General features: G+C 35.9%; 1 protein-coding gene across 1 annotated transcript in view; it reads right to left on the bottom strand.

The window, feature by feature from the left end:
• The window catches only part of LOC115305366 (ankyrin repeat domain-containing protein 26-like), a 115,012-nt gene that overhangs the window by 59,895 nt on the left and 35,713 nt on the right, over positions 1-19,404 (bottom strand). Inside the window, exons 10-17 of the mRNA XM_029955586.1 lie at positions 17,742-17,868; positions 17,380-17,441; positions 13,259-13,349; positions 11,147-11,245; positions 10,495-10,523; positions 10,330-10,402; positions 6,522-6,604; positions 2,046-2,194 (exon numbers count right to left, since the gene is read on the bottom strand). Coding sequence (XP_029811446.1) covers positions 2,046-2,194; positions 6,522-6,604; positions 10,330-10,402; positions 10,495-10,523; positions 11,147-11,245; positions 13,259-13,349; positions 17,380-17,441; positions 17,742-17,868 — 713 coding nt within the window. The remainder of the gene's footprint in view (positions 1-2,045; positions 2,195-6,521; positions 6,605-10,329; positions 10,403-10,494; positions 10,524-11,146; positions 11,246-13,258; positions 13,350-17,379; positions 17,442-17,741; positions 17,869-19,404) is intronic.

The raw sequence follows: 19,404 nt of genomic DNA, 5'->3' as shown, positions 1-19,404 counted from the left end.
TGTGGTCTTTCTTGTACCATGTGAACTTGAGAAGAAAGTGAATTCCCTAGACTCAGGATGTAGAGTTCTAAATATATCTGTCAAATCAATCTGTTCCAATGTGTCATTCAGGTCCACTGTTTCTTTAGTGATTTTCTGTCTAGTTGATCTATTGCTGTTAAGTGTATTGAAATTCCCTGCAATTAGCACATTCCTATTAATAAGACTGTTTCTGGTTGTGAGTAATTGTTTTATGCATTTGGGTGCTCCCGAATTCGGTGCATTGATGTTTACAACTGTCAGCTCTTCCTGATGGATGGACCCTGTAATTATTATATAATGCCCTTCTTCATCTCTTGCTATTGCCTTTATTTTTTCTTAACATTTTTTATTTATTTTAGCCTTTACTTTAAACTCCAGTTTGTCCAATGTAAGTATGTGACTCCAGCTTTCATTTGACTTCCAATTGAATGATAGATATTTCTGCATCCATTTACTTTCAATCTGAAGGCATCTTCAGGTCTAAAATGAGTTTTTGTATATGGCAAATAGATGGATTTTGGTTTTTTATCCATTCTGCTATCCTATGTTTTTTTATTGGAACATTTAGTCCATTTACATTCAGAGTTCTTATTGAAAAGTATGGGTTTAGAGTCATTGTGTTCTTGTAGGGTCGTGCTTGTAGTGGTGTCTCTGGTACCTTGTGTTCACTGCAATATTTCCTTCATGTAGTCCCTCTTAGGATTTCCTGTACAGCTGGTTTAGTGGTGATTAATTCTTTCCATTTTTGTTTATTTGAGAAAATCTTTATCTCTCCTTCTATTCTGAATGATAGGCTTGCTGGATAAAGGATTTTTGGCTGCATATTTTTTGTTTATCACTTTGAAGATTTCCTGCTATTCCTTTCTGGCCTACCAAGTTTCAGTAGACAGTTCTGTGACTATTCTGATAGGTCTCCCTTTGTATGTTAGGGCCTTTTTATCCCTAGCTGCTTTCAGAATTCTCTCTTTATCCTTATATTTTACCAATTTCACTATGATATGTCTTGCAGAAGATCAATTCAAGTTAAGTTGGAGAGGAGTTCTCTGTATCTGTTTTCTTCCCCAGATTGGGGAAGTTCTTGGCTATAATTTGTTCAAGTACCCCTTCAGCACTTTTCTCTCTTTGTTTTTCTTCAGGAATTCCTATGATACGGATATTGTTCCGTTTGAGTCTATCACTCAGTTCTAGAATTCTCCTTTCATGCTCCTGGATCAATTTGTCTTTTTCTCAGCTCCCTCTTTTTCTATAATTGTGCCTTTTAATTCACCTATTCTACTCTCTGCCTCTTCAATCCGTGCAGTGGCCTCCTCCACTTTATTATGCACCTCATTTACAGCATTTTTCAATTCATCACAACTATTCTTAAGTTCCACAGTCTTTGTAGCAATAGCTTCTGATGTCTTTCATGCCTTTTTCAATGCCAGCCATTAATTTTATGACAATTGTTCTAAACTCTTCCTCCACTATGTTGCTTCTACCTGTTTTGAGCAATTCTATAGCTGTGACTCCTTCCTGGAAATTCTTTAGAGGAGAGTTCTTCAGTTTCATCATTTTGGCCTGCTTTCTGTCTCTTGTAGTTTTCAAAGCTAATTATGCACTCTGCAACTGTGAGCTGTCAGCACAGAGCCTGATGCGAGGCTCAAACTCACAAACTGCAAGATCATGATCTTAGCCCAAGTTGGACACTTCTCTGACTGAGCCACCTAGGCCCCCTGACATATCTTAAATTTTGAAACACACTGCTCAATCACCCTTTAGAAAGGATTTACCAAGCTCATTGTGCCACAGTGTATAAGAATGTCATTTTCCTCACATTTGCTAACTTTGGTTATTTTAATAAAATATTTATTGCTATGACTGCAAAAAATGGTATCTCATTTGCATTTCTCCTATTAGCAGGTACGTTAGAATATCTCCATTAAAAATATAAAATCGGCTAATCACGAACATCCGCTCAAACCATACAATTTTGTTTCAAAAGAAAATAACAATTACCTATTAAATAAATATTGCTATGATCTTACCTATTAGAATCTTCAGGTTCTATAGTAGGAAATTGATGACTATCAGTTTTTCCATTCTTGCTTTGTTGAAGTAAGCCCGGAGCCACAGCATCATGTGTGTTTTCTGATGCATCCATTTCACTGCTTCTGTGCTGCTTTTCTTCCTCAACCTTTAATGAAAGTTAGATACGAAGGATAACTGTTACTTTACTCAATAGAAAGAAATTTTTTCATTAATTGTATCAGTTGACACTTTGTCATCATTTTAACTGATAAAAATATTTTGTGTTTACTTTATCATTACAAGTAATTGTAAGTTTTTGTACAGTCTGTTTCATTTCAAAAGAAGCAGACTTTCCCAAAATTTCTAAAAGGGCTTTCTTAATTTTGTACTCTTACTCAAATCCAGGCTTTGCTACCTTACATTCCCCACCCTACCTCCTACCCCATCTGACCAAGAGACACAAAGAAATAAAAAGACAAAGACAAAATTTGTCCTTTTCTGGCTTTACTGCTAGGGCTTTACAAGCAGCCAGATTTAAATGATGTGACATTGTGGTGCTCCAGTAACAAAAAGGAAGGAAGCTTTCCTCTTTCTGCACTCAGCTTTTCTTTCCCTAACTGCCTTTTACAATTCTTTTTCATATGGATCCTAAGGTTATCAAAGAAAGGGTCAGAGTTCACTAAAACTGATGAACCAAAGTTTGCCACAACACAAAAGGAACCGAATAAAACGGGTGTTAGGGTGGATTTCTCGGAAACCAGTAATGCTCTCCAAATTTCAAATAACCATAAATTTATGGGAGAGGTATAAGAGAAGTTATCAACTTTATTCCCATGTTCTACTGATAATGGGAGTAAAACTAAAAAAGGGTTCAATGATTTGTCCAAAGTTCCTAAAATGGCATTACCTAGCATTTTATGGCACCAAAAGAGATGATACAATTCTTTGATGCTGAATCAGATAAAGTACCACAATTTTATTAAATTAATCAGATACATTAAAAGTATGACTTTGGCACAGTAAGTTTATACCTTCATAGGGGATGAAGAGATTAGCTATTTTTCTTTCAAAGGAGGAGATCTCTAGATTTTGTCTATTTTTAAACCCAACACACGTCAAAACTCAGTTTAATCCCTTGGGAGTTAAATATTGAAGGTTTGCTGAAGGTTTATGCTACCTACATCGTAAAAATCATACATGTCAAAATGTACCATACTTTACTAAACATAATGTGAATGTTTGACTCACACAAACTTCTGAAAATGACGATAAAAAAGTGAAAAAAGTGATAATATAAATATTTGCTATCAAAAATATCTCAAAGTGGTCATGTTGAAATTCAAAGTTCCAAGGTTTGGAGTAAAGCAGAAGAGACTGTAAATATGGAAGCCATAAATAGATCGATGAAGCTCGAAATCTATGTTTATGATCCATCACTTAGTTACCGCTTCTTTCCCATTTTACTGTTTATGGAAATGCAATTTATATTCAAGCCAATAGATGAAAAAAAACCCTAGAGATGATTATGTTCTTTAAGCAATTTCTTTATGGTTATTCTAGTTCATGATGTCACATGGTACTAAAAGAGCTAAATTAGTTTCCCAGTTTATATGCTCCTTGGAAGACTGAAAGAGAACTTTAAAAAAAAAAAACAAATCATAAGAATGCTTTCTTGAACTCCTATTTTTTAGAGAGCAAAAATAATTTCCAGACAAAATTACATATTTAGACAATCCGACTTTATACACATACCTTTTCTCATAAGTGGAAAATCTGAATGGATCAGATCATTGCTGAAGAGAAAAAACAAGAGTAACAGCAAACCTCCACCTCTTTTTGAAGTTGAACTTTCTCTTTTTCCAAATCCAGGAACTCTACTTGTAATGTAGTATCTCATTCCTAAACCTTTGCATATCTTGATGTAATTCTTCACTTAGTTATACTTTAAATGCTTGGAAACTGGCATTTTCTAATTCGGGCTCCATATTTTCATAGCTATTAGTAGTGTCATTATCTGCATAAAATGGCTTCTGGAACAAGTCATGTATTGCTTCTGTTTCCTTGTGTTTTAACAGCAGAAACATCCTGCCTTTTTGTGTGAATCATGTGTTTCATGTGATTGGAGCGGGCACGCCACAAATCAAAAAGGCTCTCTGAATTACTAGACTGGGGTGTGCGTCCAATGTCTAATTTACAATCAGTGGTATTTTGGTTCATCACTTTTGCCTTTTGCAGGTCAAACTCTTCTTTCACTTCAAATGAAACTAGTGGGTTCCTTACTTTTTTTATATACTGTATCATTAAAAAAATTCTCATTTTTGTTAAAAACATGCTCAGTAAGTGGTTTGTTATCATTTTCACAGTCTGATTTATTTTCATTTAAAGAAAGCTTAGAAGATGACTGCCAAGCATATTCCACAAACCACAGTATGAACGAGAGAGACTCTTTCAAGACTAGGCTCTTTTTGTTCAAGAAGTGCCTGAAATACTGCAGAGACAGACACTCCAAATGCATCTTTTTCCTCACAATCAAGTATATTATTTGTCAAATTAGAAGGTGTTTCCTTGAAGTTTGTGCCTTCTTTAGAGTTAGCATGTAGTGGTCCCTCCTCAAAATTAACAGCAATTTTGTATTTTTTTCAAATTTTACCAAACTTCTGCTTTAACTCACTGGTGATAAGTTTTCAGTTCTTTTTCCAGTCTGATTTGCCTTGTTTGATCCACATTTCCTCCTTCTCGTGCAGAGAAGGAAGTCCTGAATATACAGACATGTCATCCTCTCTATCACACTCCTCATTCATTTCTGGTTCCAGCGTCATTTATTACAGAGACAAAAGTGGAAGGATACTTTCCACTTGGTTTGATTTTCAGATGTCTTTTCTGCCAGGATACATGTTTGTAAAATAACTATCTCCTTAAGGAATCAGGTATGGACAGGGGCGCCTGGGTGGCTCAGTGGGTTGAGCGTCCAACTTCGGTTCAGGCCATGATCTCACGGCTTGTGGGTTTGAGCCCCAGATGGGGCTCTGTGCTGACAGCTCAGAGCCTGGAGTCTGCTTCAGATTCTGTGTCTCCCTCTCTCTCTGACCCTCCCCCACTCTCTCTGTCTCTCAAAAATAAATAAATAACATAAAAAATTCTTTAAAAAAAAAAGGAATCAGGTATGGACAAATAAATTGAAAAATAATTAAAAGTTAACGGTCAAATTTCTTAATCTATGGTTAGCTGTTCCCAAGTTACTGACTTGTAACTTCCTATAAGAAGTGAAAAATAACATGCCTTAGCCTAAGATAGAAGAAAAACACGAACTCATAAATTTAATTTTGTCAACTATTTTGAACTAAACAATTCATTACATGTTAAATCTACCAAAAAGTTAGATGATTTTTAATGTTACAAACTTTAAAAACACTTGACCTTATCATCCCTTAAATAATGAGCCCTAAGTACTTTTGAGTATTTTTTAAAAGATTAATAACTAGAGAACAGGCAAACTTTAAAGTATTAGGAGGCAAAATCAATGAATATCAATGAGAAAGAAAAGTAAATTCAAGTGATATATTATAATGGTGTTGGACATCAATACAGATTATCTACTTGCACCCAGTTCTTATATATTGTAATGTCCACTGATTGTGGATGAGAAAAATGTTAACAATACTTACGGATTTCCTATGCTAAAATGAAATAACTTAAAAAGCTACTGTGGGGGCGCCTGGGTGGCTCAGTCGGTTAAGCCTCCAACTTTGGCTCAGGTCAGATCTCACGTTCGTGGGTTCGAGCCCCGCATCAGGCTCTGTGCTGACGGCCAGCTCAGAGCCTGGGGCCTGCTTCTGGTTCTGTGTCTCCTTCTCTCTCTGACCCGCCCCCTCTCATGCTCTGTCTCTCTCTGTATCAAAATAAATGAAACATTAAAAAAAAAAAAAAAAGCTACTGTGTATAACCCAACTACAGAAGTCCCATCCTGTAAGGCATGAGGCCACAATAGGCAGTTGTGTTCCTTTTATGACCCCATTCTCTGAAGCCAACTACAGAGACCAAAATTGTAACACACCTTTGATCTTGGCATTAGTGACTGGCACTATGAAACTGCACATTTCGAACCACTGAAAAGAATTACTCCTTCTACATGAATCGCAGTCAGTGGCCATCACTGTTATATTGCTCATAATTTCTGCTTAAACATGTCACATATGATTCACTATTTGATGTTACCTTCATTATCATGTAAGGAAGTTACAATAATGGAAGAAGCAAACAACAGGATTTTTTTTTTTTGCCTCGATTCCAAGGATAAAGTTTAGCTATAAGTTACTGTAAATTCTAACAATAGTTTAAGTTTTGTAACTTGTCAGATTTTATAAAAACTAAATACTAAACTATAATCTATTGACTTTAAAATGCTCATTCAAAACATAATTTCACTTGAACTATGTCACATTATTAAAAGCAGGGAAAACAATACAAAATCGGAAATTTAAAGTTTTACATACCCGTGGATGGTTATTTTCACTTCCATCAGGCCTTTCTTGCTCTTCCTCTGATGTCATCTCTAACGGTACGTCAGTTGACAAATCTATATATTTAATTAAAATGGATGACTTAGAATGGTTAGATAAGAGCTGTAACCTTCATAAAAATAGAAAATAACATTTTATCATTTGAGAGCTTAAATTGATCTTTGGCTGAATATTCACTTCCTTAAGAAATACTTATAATTATCTAAAACTTCAACAAACCATTTAGGAAATACTAGATTATCACCAGGTTAAATGCATACAAACATCTCAAAGATTCATTCACAAATTCATCCACCTAACATCAATGAACAAAACAATCAGAAACATTTTAAAATACAGTAGGAACACATAAAGTTACAAAAGACTTGTAACAGTACCTCTTTAATAACACGCTAAGACTCAACTACAGCAGTAATCATGGTTTCCAAGATTACTATTGCTGTTTACGCTTATATCAGTGTACGCCCTTCCTGTAGGTGTATGTTCCTGATACGTAAACATTGCTGCAATGTTTTCCTCTACTATTTGACAATTTTCTTCTCATCTTTTAGTACACACATTTGAACACACATTAGATATGGTTAGTCAATAGACTGTCTTAGTAGAATTAAAACTGAGTTTCCAAATATTATTTTCAAATGATATGTCACTATTTTTTTTTAATGCTTTTTATTTATTTTTGATACAGAGAGAGACAGAGCATGAGAGGGGGAGGGGCAGAGAGAAGGAGACACAGAACAGGAAGCAGGCTCCAGGCTCTGAGCTAGCTGTCAGCACAGAGCCTGACACGGGGCTCGAACCCACGAACGTGAGACCTGACCTGAGCCGAAATCGGAGGCTTAACCGACTGAGCCACCCAGGCGCCCCAATATGGCACTCTTTAAAACCAATATTCCTGTGAACTACCTATTCATTAAAAATAATAAAAACAAGGTGAAAGACTATGTGTACACAGCTGAGAAGATGACACTATGTAATAAATTCTCAATGATTCACATTGAGAAAGCCAACTCTAAAATAAAGTCATAGAAAATATAGGAAATATTTTAATATTTTGTTTGGGAAGGTGCTTTTTTAGTTTCAGTGATTATAGTATGACCAATACTTGTAAATTTAGAGCTATAGAAATAAAGCTAAGAAACTATGTTTTGAATAGTCAATCTTTAGATCTCTACCTAGTTTTCCCAACTAGTCTCCACGTTCTAAATATAATCCTGCTACCCATTCTCCACTGTACACTAAATACTAGCGTAAAGGAAATTACTTTCTCTTAATACTCTTTGTTATTTGTATGTTGCTTTAGTCAGAGGAAGTATGCAAATGTCTTGCTAAAAATACTCTGGTTGTAGTTTACATAAAAGGAATAAACACAAAGTAAAATTTGCCACAAAATTATTTTCTAAAAATCATAACTACGGTGAAACCACAGAGAGGTTGAATTCTCTATGCTTCATTAAGTTTTTTACTCTCTCTGTTTCTGGTGACCATGATTCACACAGGTCATGGACCTTACAATTCTCTAACAGAATCAGAGTTCCAATATTAATCTTTTCTTTAGATACTTATTTTTAGTCATTGGTTGTGATGCAAATGGACATTTATCATCAACTGTCAAATCATCAATTGTTTGAGAATTCTTATTACTGAGGGTAAAACTCTTAGAAGCCCAAATGAAAACATGTGAAAACCAAGTGTCATTTATTAGAATGTAAATAATAATACATACTCGACTAATTTTTATAAATTCATTTGTCAGAGAATTCCTCCTCTCTCCCCAAACTACTCCTTCAGAGCTTATTGTATTTTACATGTCCTTTATTTGACGTTCACATAGATAAATTTGCCTAGTCTCTCTTTTGGTCTATTTTATTCTTTATTATTATATACTTTGATTCATTCAAGCAGATCTATAACATATTCTGTATTCCACAAAAGCTTTATTTATTAATAATTAAGGTTGCTCAAGGTGCGAATTTCTTAGTAACAAATTCTATGTCTAACCACTTATTTTATGTTTAAATGTGCATTGTGTGTTCTAAAGACATGGGTTTAAGAAAAAAACTAATGAATGGTACGTTAATCACAATGATGGTCTTTCCTCAATGTGCCAATATCATCCGAATTCAGTTTTCAAGTCTTGGATAAACATCATCTTTATATAGAAATAAAACCCTTGAGTGACATAATTGTTGCCATGTAAAAACAAGGTAAGTCTCAGTGTACGCTATATCCAAAAAAATACAGTGCCATCAGACAGAAAATGAACAATGTAACAAAAATGTTTTCCGTTTTTAAAAAAAACAAGATTGTCTGATTCTTCAGACAAGTGAAAGAAAACAAATGTAGAAGTGGAATTTTTAAATGCTCATTTCATCACAAGAGCCCCTTTATCACTTCACATCCACAAACCATTTACATGGTTTAAAAGTTCTCCAGTGTCATCTGAAAATCCCTGGAGTCCCAAGACCCATCCATTCAGGTGGTCCAAGAGTCAACACTATTTTCACAATAATATTAAATGTTATTTGACATTTTCATTCTCATTTTCATATTAAGTGTACAATAGAGTATTCTAAGGATATGGCATGTAAGAGTATCACAACTGTGGGTCACAGCTCTAATGGCTAACAGAATGTGTACCTGAATTTAAATGTTTCAGCTCTAATTCTAATATTGTAAATATCCACAGATGCAGCCCACTTAAATAGAAGTTCTTTCGAATTCCCAATAATTTTTAAATGGTAAGGAATATAAAGTCAAAAAGTTTCAGAATTACTGTTGTAAAAGACTCTATCTACTAAATATAAAAAAATAATTACTTCCCCCATGTGTAATAATCAAAGACACCTTACATACATAAATATATTCACACACACAGTCTGTTAAGCAGAAAATGTTTGGCTTTAGATGTTACTTAAATAACATGAAATCAAGTTAAAACACAATGGACATGTTAGCAAGTATAACTTTAGGTAAAGGTCAGAATTCAAATAAGGATTTTTAACACTGGGAAAATCTTGGAGTCTAATAATCTCTGGGAATCACTAAGAAGTAAAGAGACTCCAGGGGCACCTGGGTGGCTCAGTTGGTTAAGCATCTGGCTTCAGCTCAGGTCATGATCTCACAGTTCGTGGGTTCGAGCCCCGTGTCGGGCTCTGTGCTGACAGCTCAGAGCCTGGAGCCTGCTTCAGATTCTGTATCTCCCTCTCTCTCTGACCCTGCCCTGCTCGCACTGTCTCTGTCTCTCAAAAATAAATAAAAACATTTAAAAACTTTAAAAATAAAAAAGTAAAGGGATTCCAACTTGGGAACTTTAGGATTTCAAAATAAAACAAGAAACATGAGCTAAAGTTTACATTTTTAAAAAATTTTTAATGTTTATTATTTTTTGAGAGAGCGAGCGAGAAAGCACGAGTGCTAACAGGGGAAGGGCAGAGAGAGAGGGAGACACAGAATCCAAAGCAGGTTCCAGGCTCTGAGCTATCAGCACAGAGCCCGATGCGGGGCTCAAACTCATGAACCATGAGATCGTGACCTGAGCTAAAGTCGGACGCTTAACTGACTGAGCCACCCAGGTGCCCTAAAGCTTACATTTTAAAAATCTTTTTCTTATAAATACCTTTTGTTCAAACACAGAAATCAACAATGACATCTACCTTATTTATGTCAAATCATTCGACTACATTTGCCACCCAAAAAAATTACAAATTAGAAGACTGTGAGCATTTCAAATATTGTAGTGTACTTCTTTCCACAGTTAAATTTGTATCATAAAATTTACCTGAGCTGGATGTCTGTATAGCCTTCTTTCCTACTGTTGTATCAGGAACAGAATCTTCCACTTCAACGGTAGGCTGAATGGGCATTGAAACAATATGATTAAGACATAATGCACATTTCATGCAATCTGTAGTTTAAAATTCAGGAAAAAATATGAAAGTTTTACCATCAAGTCAGGATATTTTTCAGCAGGATCTAAAAAGCAAAAGGGACATATAGTCAACAATATGTAAATATCAAAGCCAACTATACATTCATGCAGTTAGTACTGAGCTGAATACTCATGCTTTGCTTTGAAATGACTACATCAGGTTTTCGTGTTTTATTTCTTTGGGGACAGGAAGGTGGGTTAAGACAGTGACAAGACAGAAATATGAACCCATTATTAATATTGAAGAATAAATAGGAATGTAGGCTCCACAGAACATGCAGTTAGGATTTCAAAGGTAAGATTCGTTTCAAATGACAAACTAAAATAGAAAAGTGCACATACACCAATGTGAACATGCTGACTGATAGGAAGAAAAGTGATCTTTCCTTAGAGGAACAATTCATGCCCCTGAGAGGACAATGTGAAAGCCGATGGCAGAATGCAATAGCACACCTTAGTGTAGCAGAGCAGGGTCACTTGTACCATTATCCTACAAGTAGTTACCATGTTCTTCAATTCGTCCTGTAATTTAGTCACTACCCAGTTGTGATGACAGTTCAGTTGAAGGCATAATTTCTTTTTCATCAGAGAAAGGGTACTGAACTGATCAGCTTGGTACTACACTTGTAGAATAAGAGTTAATAAAAGCATTCATTTTTGTCCATACCCGTGTGGGCTACTGGTATGCCTACATTTCTTGTATCCTCTAGTTTAGCCATCTTAAACTTTCTTGATCCACTCATGCAAGAAGGTATATAAAACACATCTAAGAAATAACGTATAATAAGCTTTCAATATGGAAATATGGTTATCAAAAACAGAAAAATAAATTTAATTCCCACAAAATTTTTAGATATAAAAATCTTTTCTATTTTGAAATCAGTGTCATATTTAGTGAAAAGAACCATTTTAGCATTTAGGAAATGAACCCTATGAATTCTCTGATTTATAAAATTACTTTGATTTGGTAGATCATGTCAGTCTTTAAAAGGCTTTTATAAAATAGCTATCATATCATGGGGCACCTAGATGACTCTGTCAGTTGAACATACAACTTCAGCTCAGGTCATCATCTCATGGTTCGTGGGTTCGAGCCCCACACTGGGTTCTGTGCTGACAGCTCAGAGCCTGGAGCCTATGTCAGATTCTGAGTCTCCTTCTCTCTCTGCCCCTCCCCTGCTTGCACTCTCTCTCAAAAATAAACAAACACTAAACATTTTTAAAAAAAAATAGCTATCATATCAAAAAATTAGCTGTCTAAAAAAAACAAAGCTTCCATATTCAAATTAATCTCATTTGAATAAGGAATATAAATGGAACATATTTCTTTGATGCCTGATAGATCTGAGGAGGATAAATGAGTAGCTAGGTTTTACCCCAATTCTAGTACTCCACCTGTTTTTAGTATTCTTTGGAGTAGCTGTGATCTAATTTTCTGTTTTAGTACAAGTACACTCCAGCCATCTAAGATAAATTCTCTCAAGTTTCCTAATCAACTCCAAAATTCCCTAGCTAACACACCAGGCTTTCTTCTCTCTTTCCCATCACTACGCCTCCTTTTCAAAAGTAATTTCTGGATCTATGGTTTTGATTGTTCTGCTTTTACATTCTTTTTATAGATTATTTCCACCATAGTTTTCCTCTTTGTTTCGCAGTAGTACCTTACATCTATACCCTCTATTTTTACATCTCTTTGCTCCCCTTTGGCTATAAACATGCTCAGAAATAAAAGCAAAGTAACATTTTTCCCTGATCCTGTTAGGTCTCCAACTATCCAATGGCTCTTCAGATTTCTCTACAGGGAAGTCTACACCCTTGCTACTGAGTTCATGACCTAAGGACCACCAACATTGGTCTACCATCAACCTGAGAGGTTGTCAGACAGAATCCAGAATCCCACACCTGCTCACAAGGCACATTTTTTACAAGGTACTCAAAGGGTTCATTCACTAACTTTGAGAAATTCTGGCCCATATGGAGTCGGCTGCTGCATTCCTTTCCCTTAACTTAGTTTTCTGGAACCTAGTATCAAGCGTGTCACTATCAAGGCCCCCAAAATGAAACTGTATTAAAAGCCATAAACTTCCTAATGGACTTTTTATCAGAGCTATAGCTTCCTTGACGTCCCTCTAACTGACCCTGCTCTCCTCTTCCTTCTAATTCCCCTTTGCATTAAATCATACTATCTTATGAAGTACCTCCATTTTATATAACATTAAGGTATCCACATTTATAGCTGACTACAGATGCTTATGCTCATCCCTGGTAGAAAGGACATAACTCTGATAATCAGCTATGTCAGTCTTTAATGTCTCCCCAGCAGTGAGGGAAAAATTTTGGTATACTACTCTGAGAAGTTCTGGTACCGGAAGCTCACGATATATTATTCCTGCATTTCAAACAGGCTGCTCTTCCTTTTAAAGAACTATTTTATTTTATCACCTTCCACAATAAACACTATAAATACCTGCTTACTTTCCATCACTTACTCCCTGTACTCTCCGCCTTTCTCAGCATTCCCTCTTTTCCTCTTTTCTTATTTCCTGAGGTTCCTTAGGTCTTAGAGTATTTTGAAGTAGAATTAGTAATTTAGCCCCTTTAGTGGCACTCTCAGTATAATCTGTTGCTGATACCAGGTAACTTATCTCCTTCACCCATCTTTTTCTCCTTTCGTATGCATTTAATAGGTGATTTTTTTTTTAGATTTCAGAATATATCAGTATTCCTGCTTTAAATCAGCATTCTGTCAAATGACCTTTTAATAAAATGCAGTTCTTACCTTCTACTTGTCCATTTAATATACCTTGCCCTTTCTTATCTGTGGCTCCAGAGAAATGATCGACATTTTTGTTTGAATTTTCAGAGATACTCTGTTAAAATTAGCATCAATAATGAGTTGCATAAAGATTCCGCAATCCTTTTCTAAGAAAAAAATCTGAATTTCCGATTTTAACAGCAATTAGACTTACAAATAAAAAAATATTGAAAACCAAAACACTTAAATACAAAACCTCATATACGCTCTCGTGATTAAGTGTACCTTAATGTTCATTTGACCACTGACTCTGTAAACTGGACATGGAAAACAAGAATAAAGACTTTCATAGAAGACATATATATACACTTCAAAAAAGGAATTAACAAAACATCTTACTTTATATTTCCGACCAAAATGAAAGGACTTTTAAAATATGTACTTAACAAGTTCTTTAAAAGTATACTTGCTATAAATTTAAACTGCTTCTAAAAGAATGGCAGAATTTTGTTTTAGTGTTATTGATAGCTCTCACATGATAAGAAACCTTGGAGTAGATGATGTTGAGTATAAACAAAACACTGTTGTAGCTGCTGCTTCATTGAGGTAAGCAATGGCTTGAAATTGTGATTGGTGAAAAAATGGTTGGATCAAATGGCAAGGTACTAAGAAAAACTTTTCTTAAAATTATGTTTAAATAATAGCAAAAAGATTTTTAAATACAGGCATGAAACTCTTAAAAAAAAGTATAGTAAGTTTTCATAAGACAAGTGTAAGAACATGTATTTATTAATCACCTAAAATGTGCCAAGCACTTAGGTCAGTATGCACATTTTCTTTTCCATACACAACGGTAGTAATGATTATGATGATGGGGTGGGTCTTCCTACTTCTTGGTCATTCCACGACATTAGAGTAAAATGATGATCACATCGGTCATCCATGATTCTCTCTGTCCAGAATGTCCGTCTCCAGGATCTTCACATGACTGGTCCTTCTCATCTCGCACTGGGCAGCTTTTGCCGCACTCAGATCTTATTGCTGCCAAAACTCCATTCCCACTCTCATCTTCATCAAACTACAAACCCCCCAATATTCTCTAACCTAACATTCTCCATTTTCTTTATATGAAGCAGTCATAGTGACTTATAAGGGACTGCTGTTTACTTATTTCTCTGCACCTACCACTACAGCATAACCTCTCAACTTGTACACTCAGTATCTAACTGCCTGGTATGTATTCGGTATTTAATAACAAATTTATTAAGGTCACAACATTTACAATAATCCCAGTGAGAAGATCTCAAAACCTAATCAAGATACTGTTGACCTTTGAACAGTGCAAGGAGTAAAGGCATTGATGGCCATGCAGTCGAAAATCCACATATAACTTTTGAATCCCAAAAAACTTAACTACTAATCTCCTATTGAATTTCCTACTTTAAAAGCAATTCGACTTTAAAACATGAAAAGTATATATTAAAAACCAGTATAGTTAAATAAAAGCCCTGTACCTTCCTACACTGTTGGTGGGAATGTAAACTGGTGCAGCCGCTCTGGAAAACAGTGTGGAGGTTCCTCAAAAAACTATCAGTAGAACTCCCCTGTGTCTCAGCAATAGCACTGCTGGGGATTTACCCAAGGGATACACGAGTGCTGATGCATAGGAGCACATGTACCCCAATGTTCATAGCAGTACTGTCAACAATAGCCAAATCATGGAAAGAGTCTAAATGTCCATCACCTGATGAACAGATCAAGAAGATGTGGTATATATACACAATGGAATACTACATGGCAACAAGAAAGAATGAAATCTGACCATTCGTAGCAACGTGGATGAAACTCGAGGGTGTCATGCTAAGGGAAATAAGTCAGGTAGAGAAGGACAGATACCGTATCTTTTCACTCATAAGTGGAAAAGGAGAAACTTAACAGAGGACCATGGGGGAGGTAAAGGGGGAAAAATAGTTGGGGAGAGGGAGGGAGGTAAACCATGAAACAGTCTCTTGAATACTGAAATAAACTTAGAGCTGATGGGTGAGGGGGAGAGCGAAAAGAGGGTGATGGGCATGGAGGAGGGCACTTGTCTGGATGAGCACTGGGTGTTTCATGGAAACCAACTTGACGATAAACTATAAAATTAAAAAAAAAAACAGAAGCCCTTGTATATGCTCTCTAGATCTAATCTACCTCTTAATCCTCTTTTGACCATTAACTCTGTAAACTGAGCATGGAAGGTCAGAATTAATATAACCAAATGCTGACTTTAGTGATAAAATAAACAGTCGATTAACGTATGTTTCCTATGCTATATGTATTACATACTGTATTCTTACAATAAAAACTAAAGAGAAGATTATTAAGAAGATCCAATGGAAGGGCTGCTGGGTGGCTCTGTCTGATAAGGGTTGGGTTCTTGACTTTGGCTCAGGTCATTATCTTACAGTTCGTGGGTTAGAGCCCCAAGTGCTGGCACACTGTGCTGGCAGTGTGGAGCCTGCTTAAGATTCTTGTCCCCGCCTCCCCCCTCACATGCTCTGTCCTCTCTCTCTGTGTCAAAATAAACAATTTTTTAAAAATCATAAGGAAGAGAAAAACATTTACAGGATGGTACTGTATTTACTGAAAAAAAAAATCTATGTAAGTGGCGTCCCCCAGTTCAAACCCATCTTGTTCAAGGGTCGAATGTATACCTACATGATGTCTCTAATAATAGATTATTCAAAGTTAACATACCCCAAATTAGAAAACAAATGCCCATAACTCTATTCTTTTCTTGACACTACTGCCATTTTATTGTCCTTCAGAAATCCTCACATTTAAAAGCAGTATTCTTTTAATTTTTGATACGTTTAATTATTATTGAGAGTCAGACATACAGCATGAGTGGGAGAAGGATGGAGAGAATGGGAGACACAGAATCTGAAACAGGCTCCAGGCTCTGAGCTGTCAGCACAGAGCCCGATGTGGGACTCAAACTCACAGACCATGATATCATGACCAGACCCAAAGTTGGATGCTCAACTGACTGAGTCACCCAGGCACCCCTAAAAAAATTATTTTTGGGCACCTGGGTGGCTTATTCCATTAGCCACCCAACTTTGGCTCAGGTGATGATCTCACAGTTCATGAGTTCAAGCCCCGCATTGAGCTCTCTGCTCTCAGCACAGAGCATGCTTCAGATCTGTCTCCCTCTCTGTGTCTCAAAAATAAACATTCAAAAAAAAAAGTATCCTCAATATTTAGTAAGTCACTAAATACCACCGTGATCATGTTGTCTTATATTTCTATAGCACTTTTTACAGTTTACAAAATGTTACCACATTTGCTCATTACATGTAACGAAGAGCTGAGTATTAGTATCATTTTTATGAACGAGGTCACTGACACTCAAAAACGTGAAACAAATTTTTCCAAGATCCACAGCTAATCAGTGACGGAACGAGCATGCTAGCACGTCTTTTGACTTCAATTACAGTGCTTGCAGCACCGTGCAGCGGCTGCCCGAGTCTACGAGGTCAGGCCCTTTTCACCTCTTTCCATAGTTGTCGTCATGCCTTAGAATAGGTCAGCATTACTTTACTTACGCTACTACAACATGGCTGCCATGTTATTTTAACTATGTCCAAAATGGTTTTTACTTATTGAAACACCATTAAATCAAACTGTTATCAAAATCCCAATGCTCCTTGTAGATATACCTGACAATCCAAATACAAATTTTCAAGTCCCAGGCATTATCTTTTGAAGTTTCAAGTTGTAAAAAACTATAATCCAAACTCTTTCTGAATTTCATGAGGAGTTTGATACATCCATGTATACCACAGAATCATACATTTGTCCATGGGTTGACCTAGAGTAGTTCTTTAGTTTTTAGATAACTTAACTTCAAAACCCAAACTAATTCCCTCTAAGCCTTAGTTTTCTGTACTAGTACTACACAACTTCCATTAAGTTTTCAAATTAGCAAAACTGTATTATGCTGTATTGTCATAATTAACACAAAATTATTTTATCAATTATAGGTAAAAATATAAGGCAATAGTTCCTATAGGCAAATGCAGAGATGAGAGAGTAAAGTCGAAACATCTCTTTTATATTTTAACGTCACTCAAAGCTTATATTTAAAAAGAAGACAGTACCTCAGAACTCCAAGGTGAGTCTATATCTCCCTCTTCTCCTAATCCTAATGATGATATCATATCTATAAAATAAAGTCACAGATTAATGAAAACATGTATTACTATGAATTTTAAACACATATGTAAGTGGATCTCCATTCATTAATATTTCAATAAAATGAAAGCAATAGCAGAAAAGATCTTTAGGAGGCTGAAGATTTTCAGGAAGAAAAAGTTGGTAGTAATTGGGATACTTAGAAAGAAAGACAGCAACAGAAAAATATCTTAATGAAATGGATATTAATTTCGATCTACATACTTTCAGATTTTTTTATACTAGCATTTAGTCACTGATAAAAACTCACAGATAACCACTGACTTACCACTTCTGTTATTTTTATGTGCTCCATCAGCAGAAGTCAAAATGTCATGCACTGTTTGCTCCTGGGGAGCATTTTCTTTAATAATATCATTTAACTTTTCTTCCATTGCTGACTTTGCTGCTCCTTTCTATGAAAACAACACAAAACAAAAACCAAACTTCAGAAAACATCACATTAATTCATTTGGTAAGGGACTCACCCACTGAGACTGACAAATGCATATTGTATCTCTCAAGTCATAGGCACTATCCTGGGAGAAGCTGAAAATACAAAGAAAAGACAGTCTCTGTTATATGCTAGTAGGGGTAGAGATGCATGAAAACAAGTAAGAACAAAAAAAATCATCCACTAGTTCTACAAGTGAAGTGAATAAAGTACAGTGAAGGCACAAAGCAGAAAACAGTTGCATTTGGGAAGCTCAGGAAATGCTGAGAAAACAGAGCTATATCTTAAAAGGCACACAAAGTGCACAGGGAGGGTGTCAATGGCATTCTAGAAAGGGTATAATGAGCAAAAGGATAAAGTATGAAATAATATAGTAAGTGACAACACCTATAAAATATGGCAAAATTTGGAACACAGTTATTAGAAATGGGATAGAAAGACATTACTGGAACATAAGGACTGAACCAAAAAAACCAAGAATTATTATGCTAGAATATGAACCTTCTCCTTCACATAATGGGGATCTATTAAATAAGCAGAGGAGTAACATCATCACAAATATATTTTAGAAAGGTCACTCAGGCAGTGAGGCAAAATGAACATAAAGGAAGCAAAATCAGAAGAGTATTCCAAATTTTATATAGGTTAGAGAATGAAATATAGTAATAAGATTCGAAAAATGGTAGAGAGGTACAAAGTATTGAATGTGTGAGTGACTGGATGTGGAGATTTCAGGGAAGTTTAGAATCCAAGACTTTTCCTGTTTCAGTGCTGCTATTTATCAGGGTAGGGAAAACAAATGACAGAGCAGAATACAAAGAATCAGGAAATAAGAAAGGATCAGAAACAATGTCTTCAAACCAGGACATACTAAATTTGAAGTACTTAGAGGACTTAAGAACATTTTAGGGCTGCCTGGATGGCTCGTCATTTTAACATCCGACTCTTTATTTCAGAACAGGACATGATCATGCAGTTCATGGGATCAAGCCCTCTGTGCTGACAGTGCAGGGCCTGCTTGGGATAATCTCTCTCTCCCTCTGTCTCTCTGCCCCTCCTGTGCCGTCTCTCTCTCAAAATAATAAATGAATAAACTTAAAAAAAAAAAAAGAGAAAATTATAGATAAATACAATGACCTTACCCAGGGGAAGCACATAATAAATATCTATAAAATACATTAAACTGATAGAATACTGTAAACCTACACAGCTCTCTGAAATTTTGAAAGTCAAAATAAAAGTGGAGGAGAAGTGGAGGGATCGGAATTTCCCTGGTCCCTCAAACACAGCAGTCCCGACGTCAGAGCACTTGGAATACCGGGAATCCCAGCTGCAGAGAGACGGGGACATCTCCACAGGTGCAAAGACACAGCTTGGCGGGACAGAACTGAGTGATGCAAACCGGGAGCAAGAAAATGGGCAGTGGAGGCATGGAGGGGAAAACCCTTTCGGTGGAGAAACAAATGGAAGAGAAAGACAGGCTGTGGGAAGTGTGGGA

This window comes from Suricata suricatta, chromosome 10 (assembly GCF_006229205.1).
Source record: "Suricata suricatta isolate VVHF042 chromosome 10, meerkat_22Aug2017_6uvM2_HiC, whole genome shotgun sequence".
NCBI lineage: Eukaryota > Metazoa > Chordata > Mammalia > Carnivora > Herpestidae > Suricata > Suricata suricatta.
The sequence above is the reverse complement of the archived record's forward strand: the minus strand, read 5'-3'. Positions and strand labels throughout refer to the sequence as shown.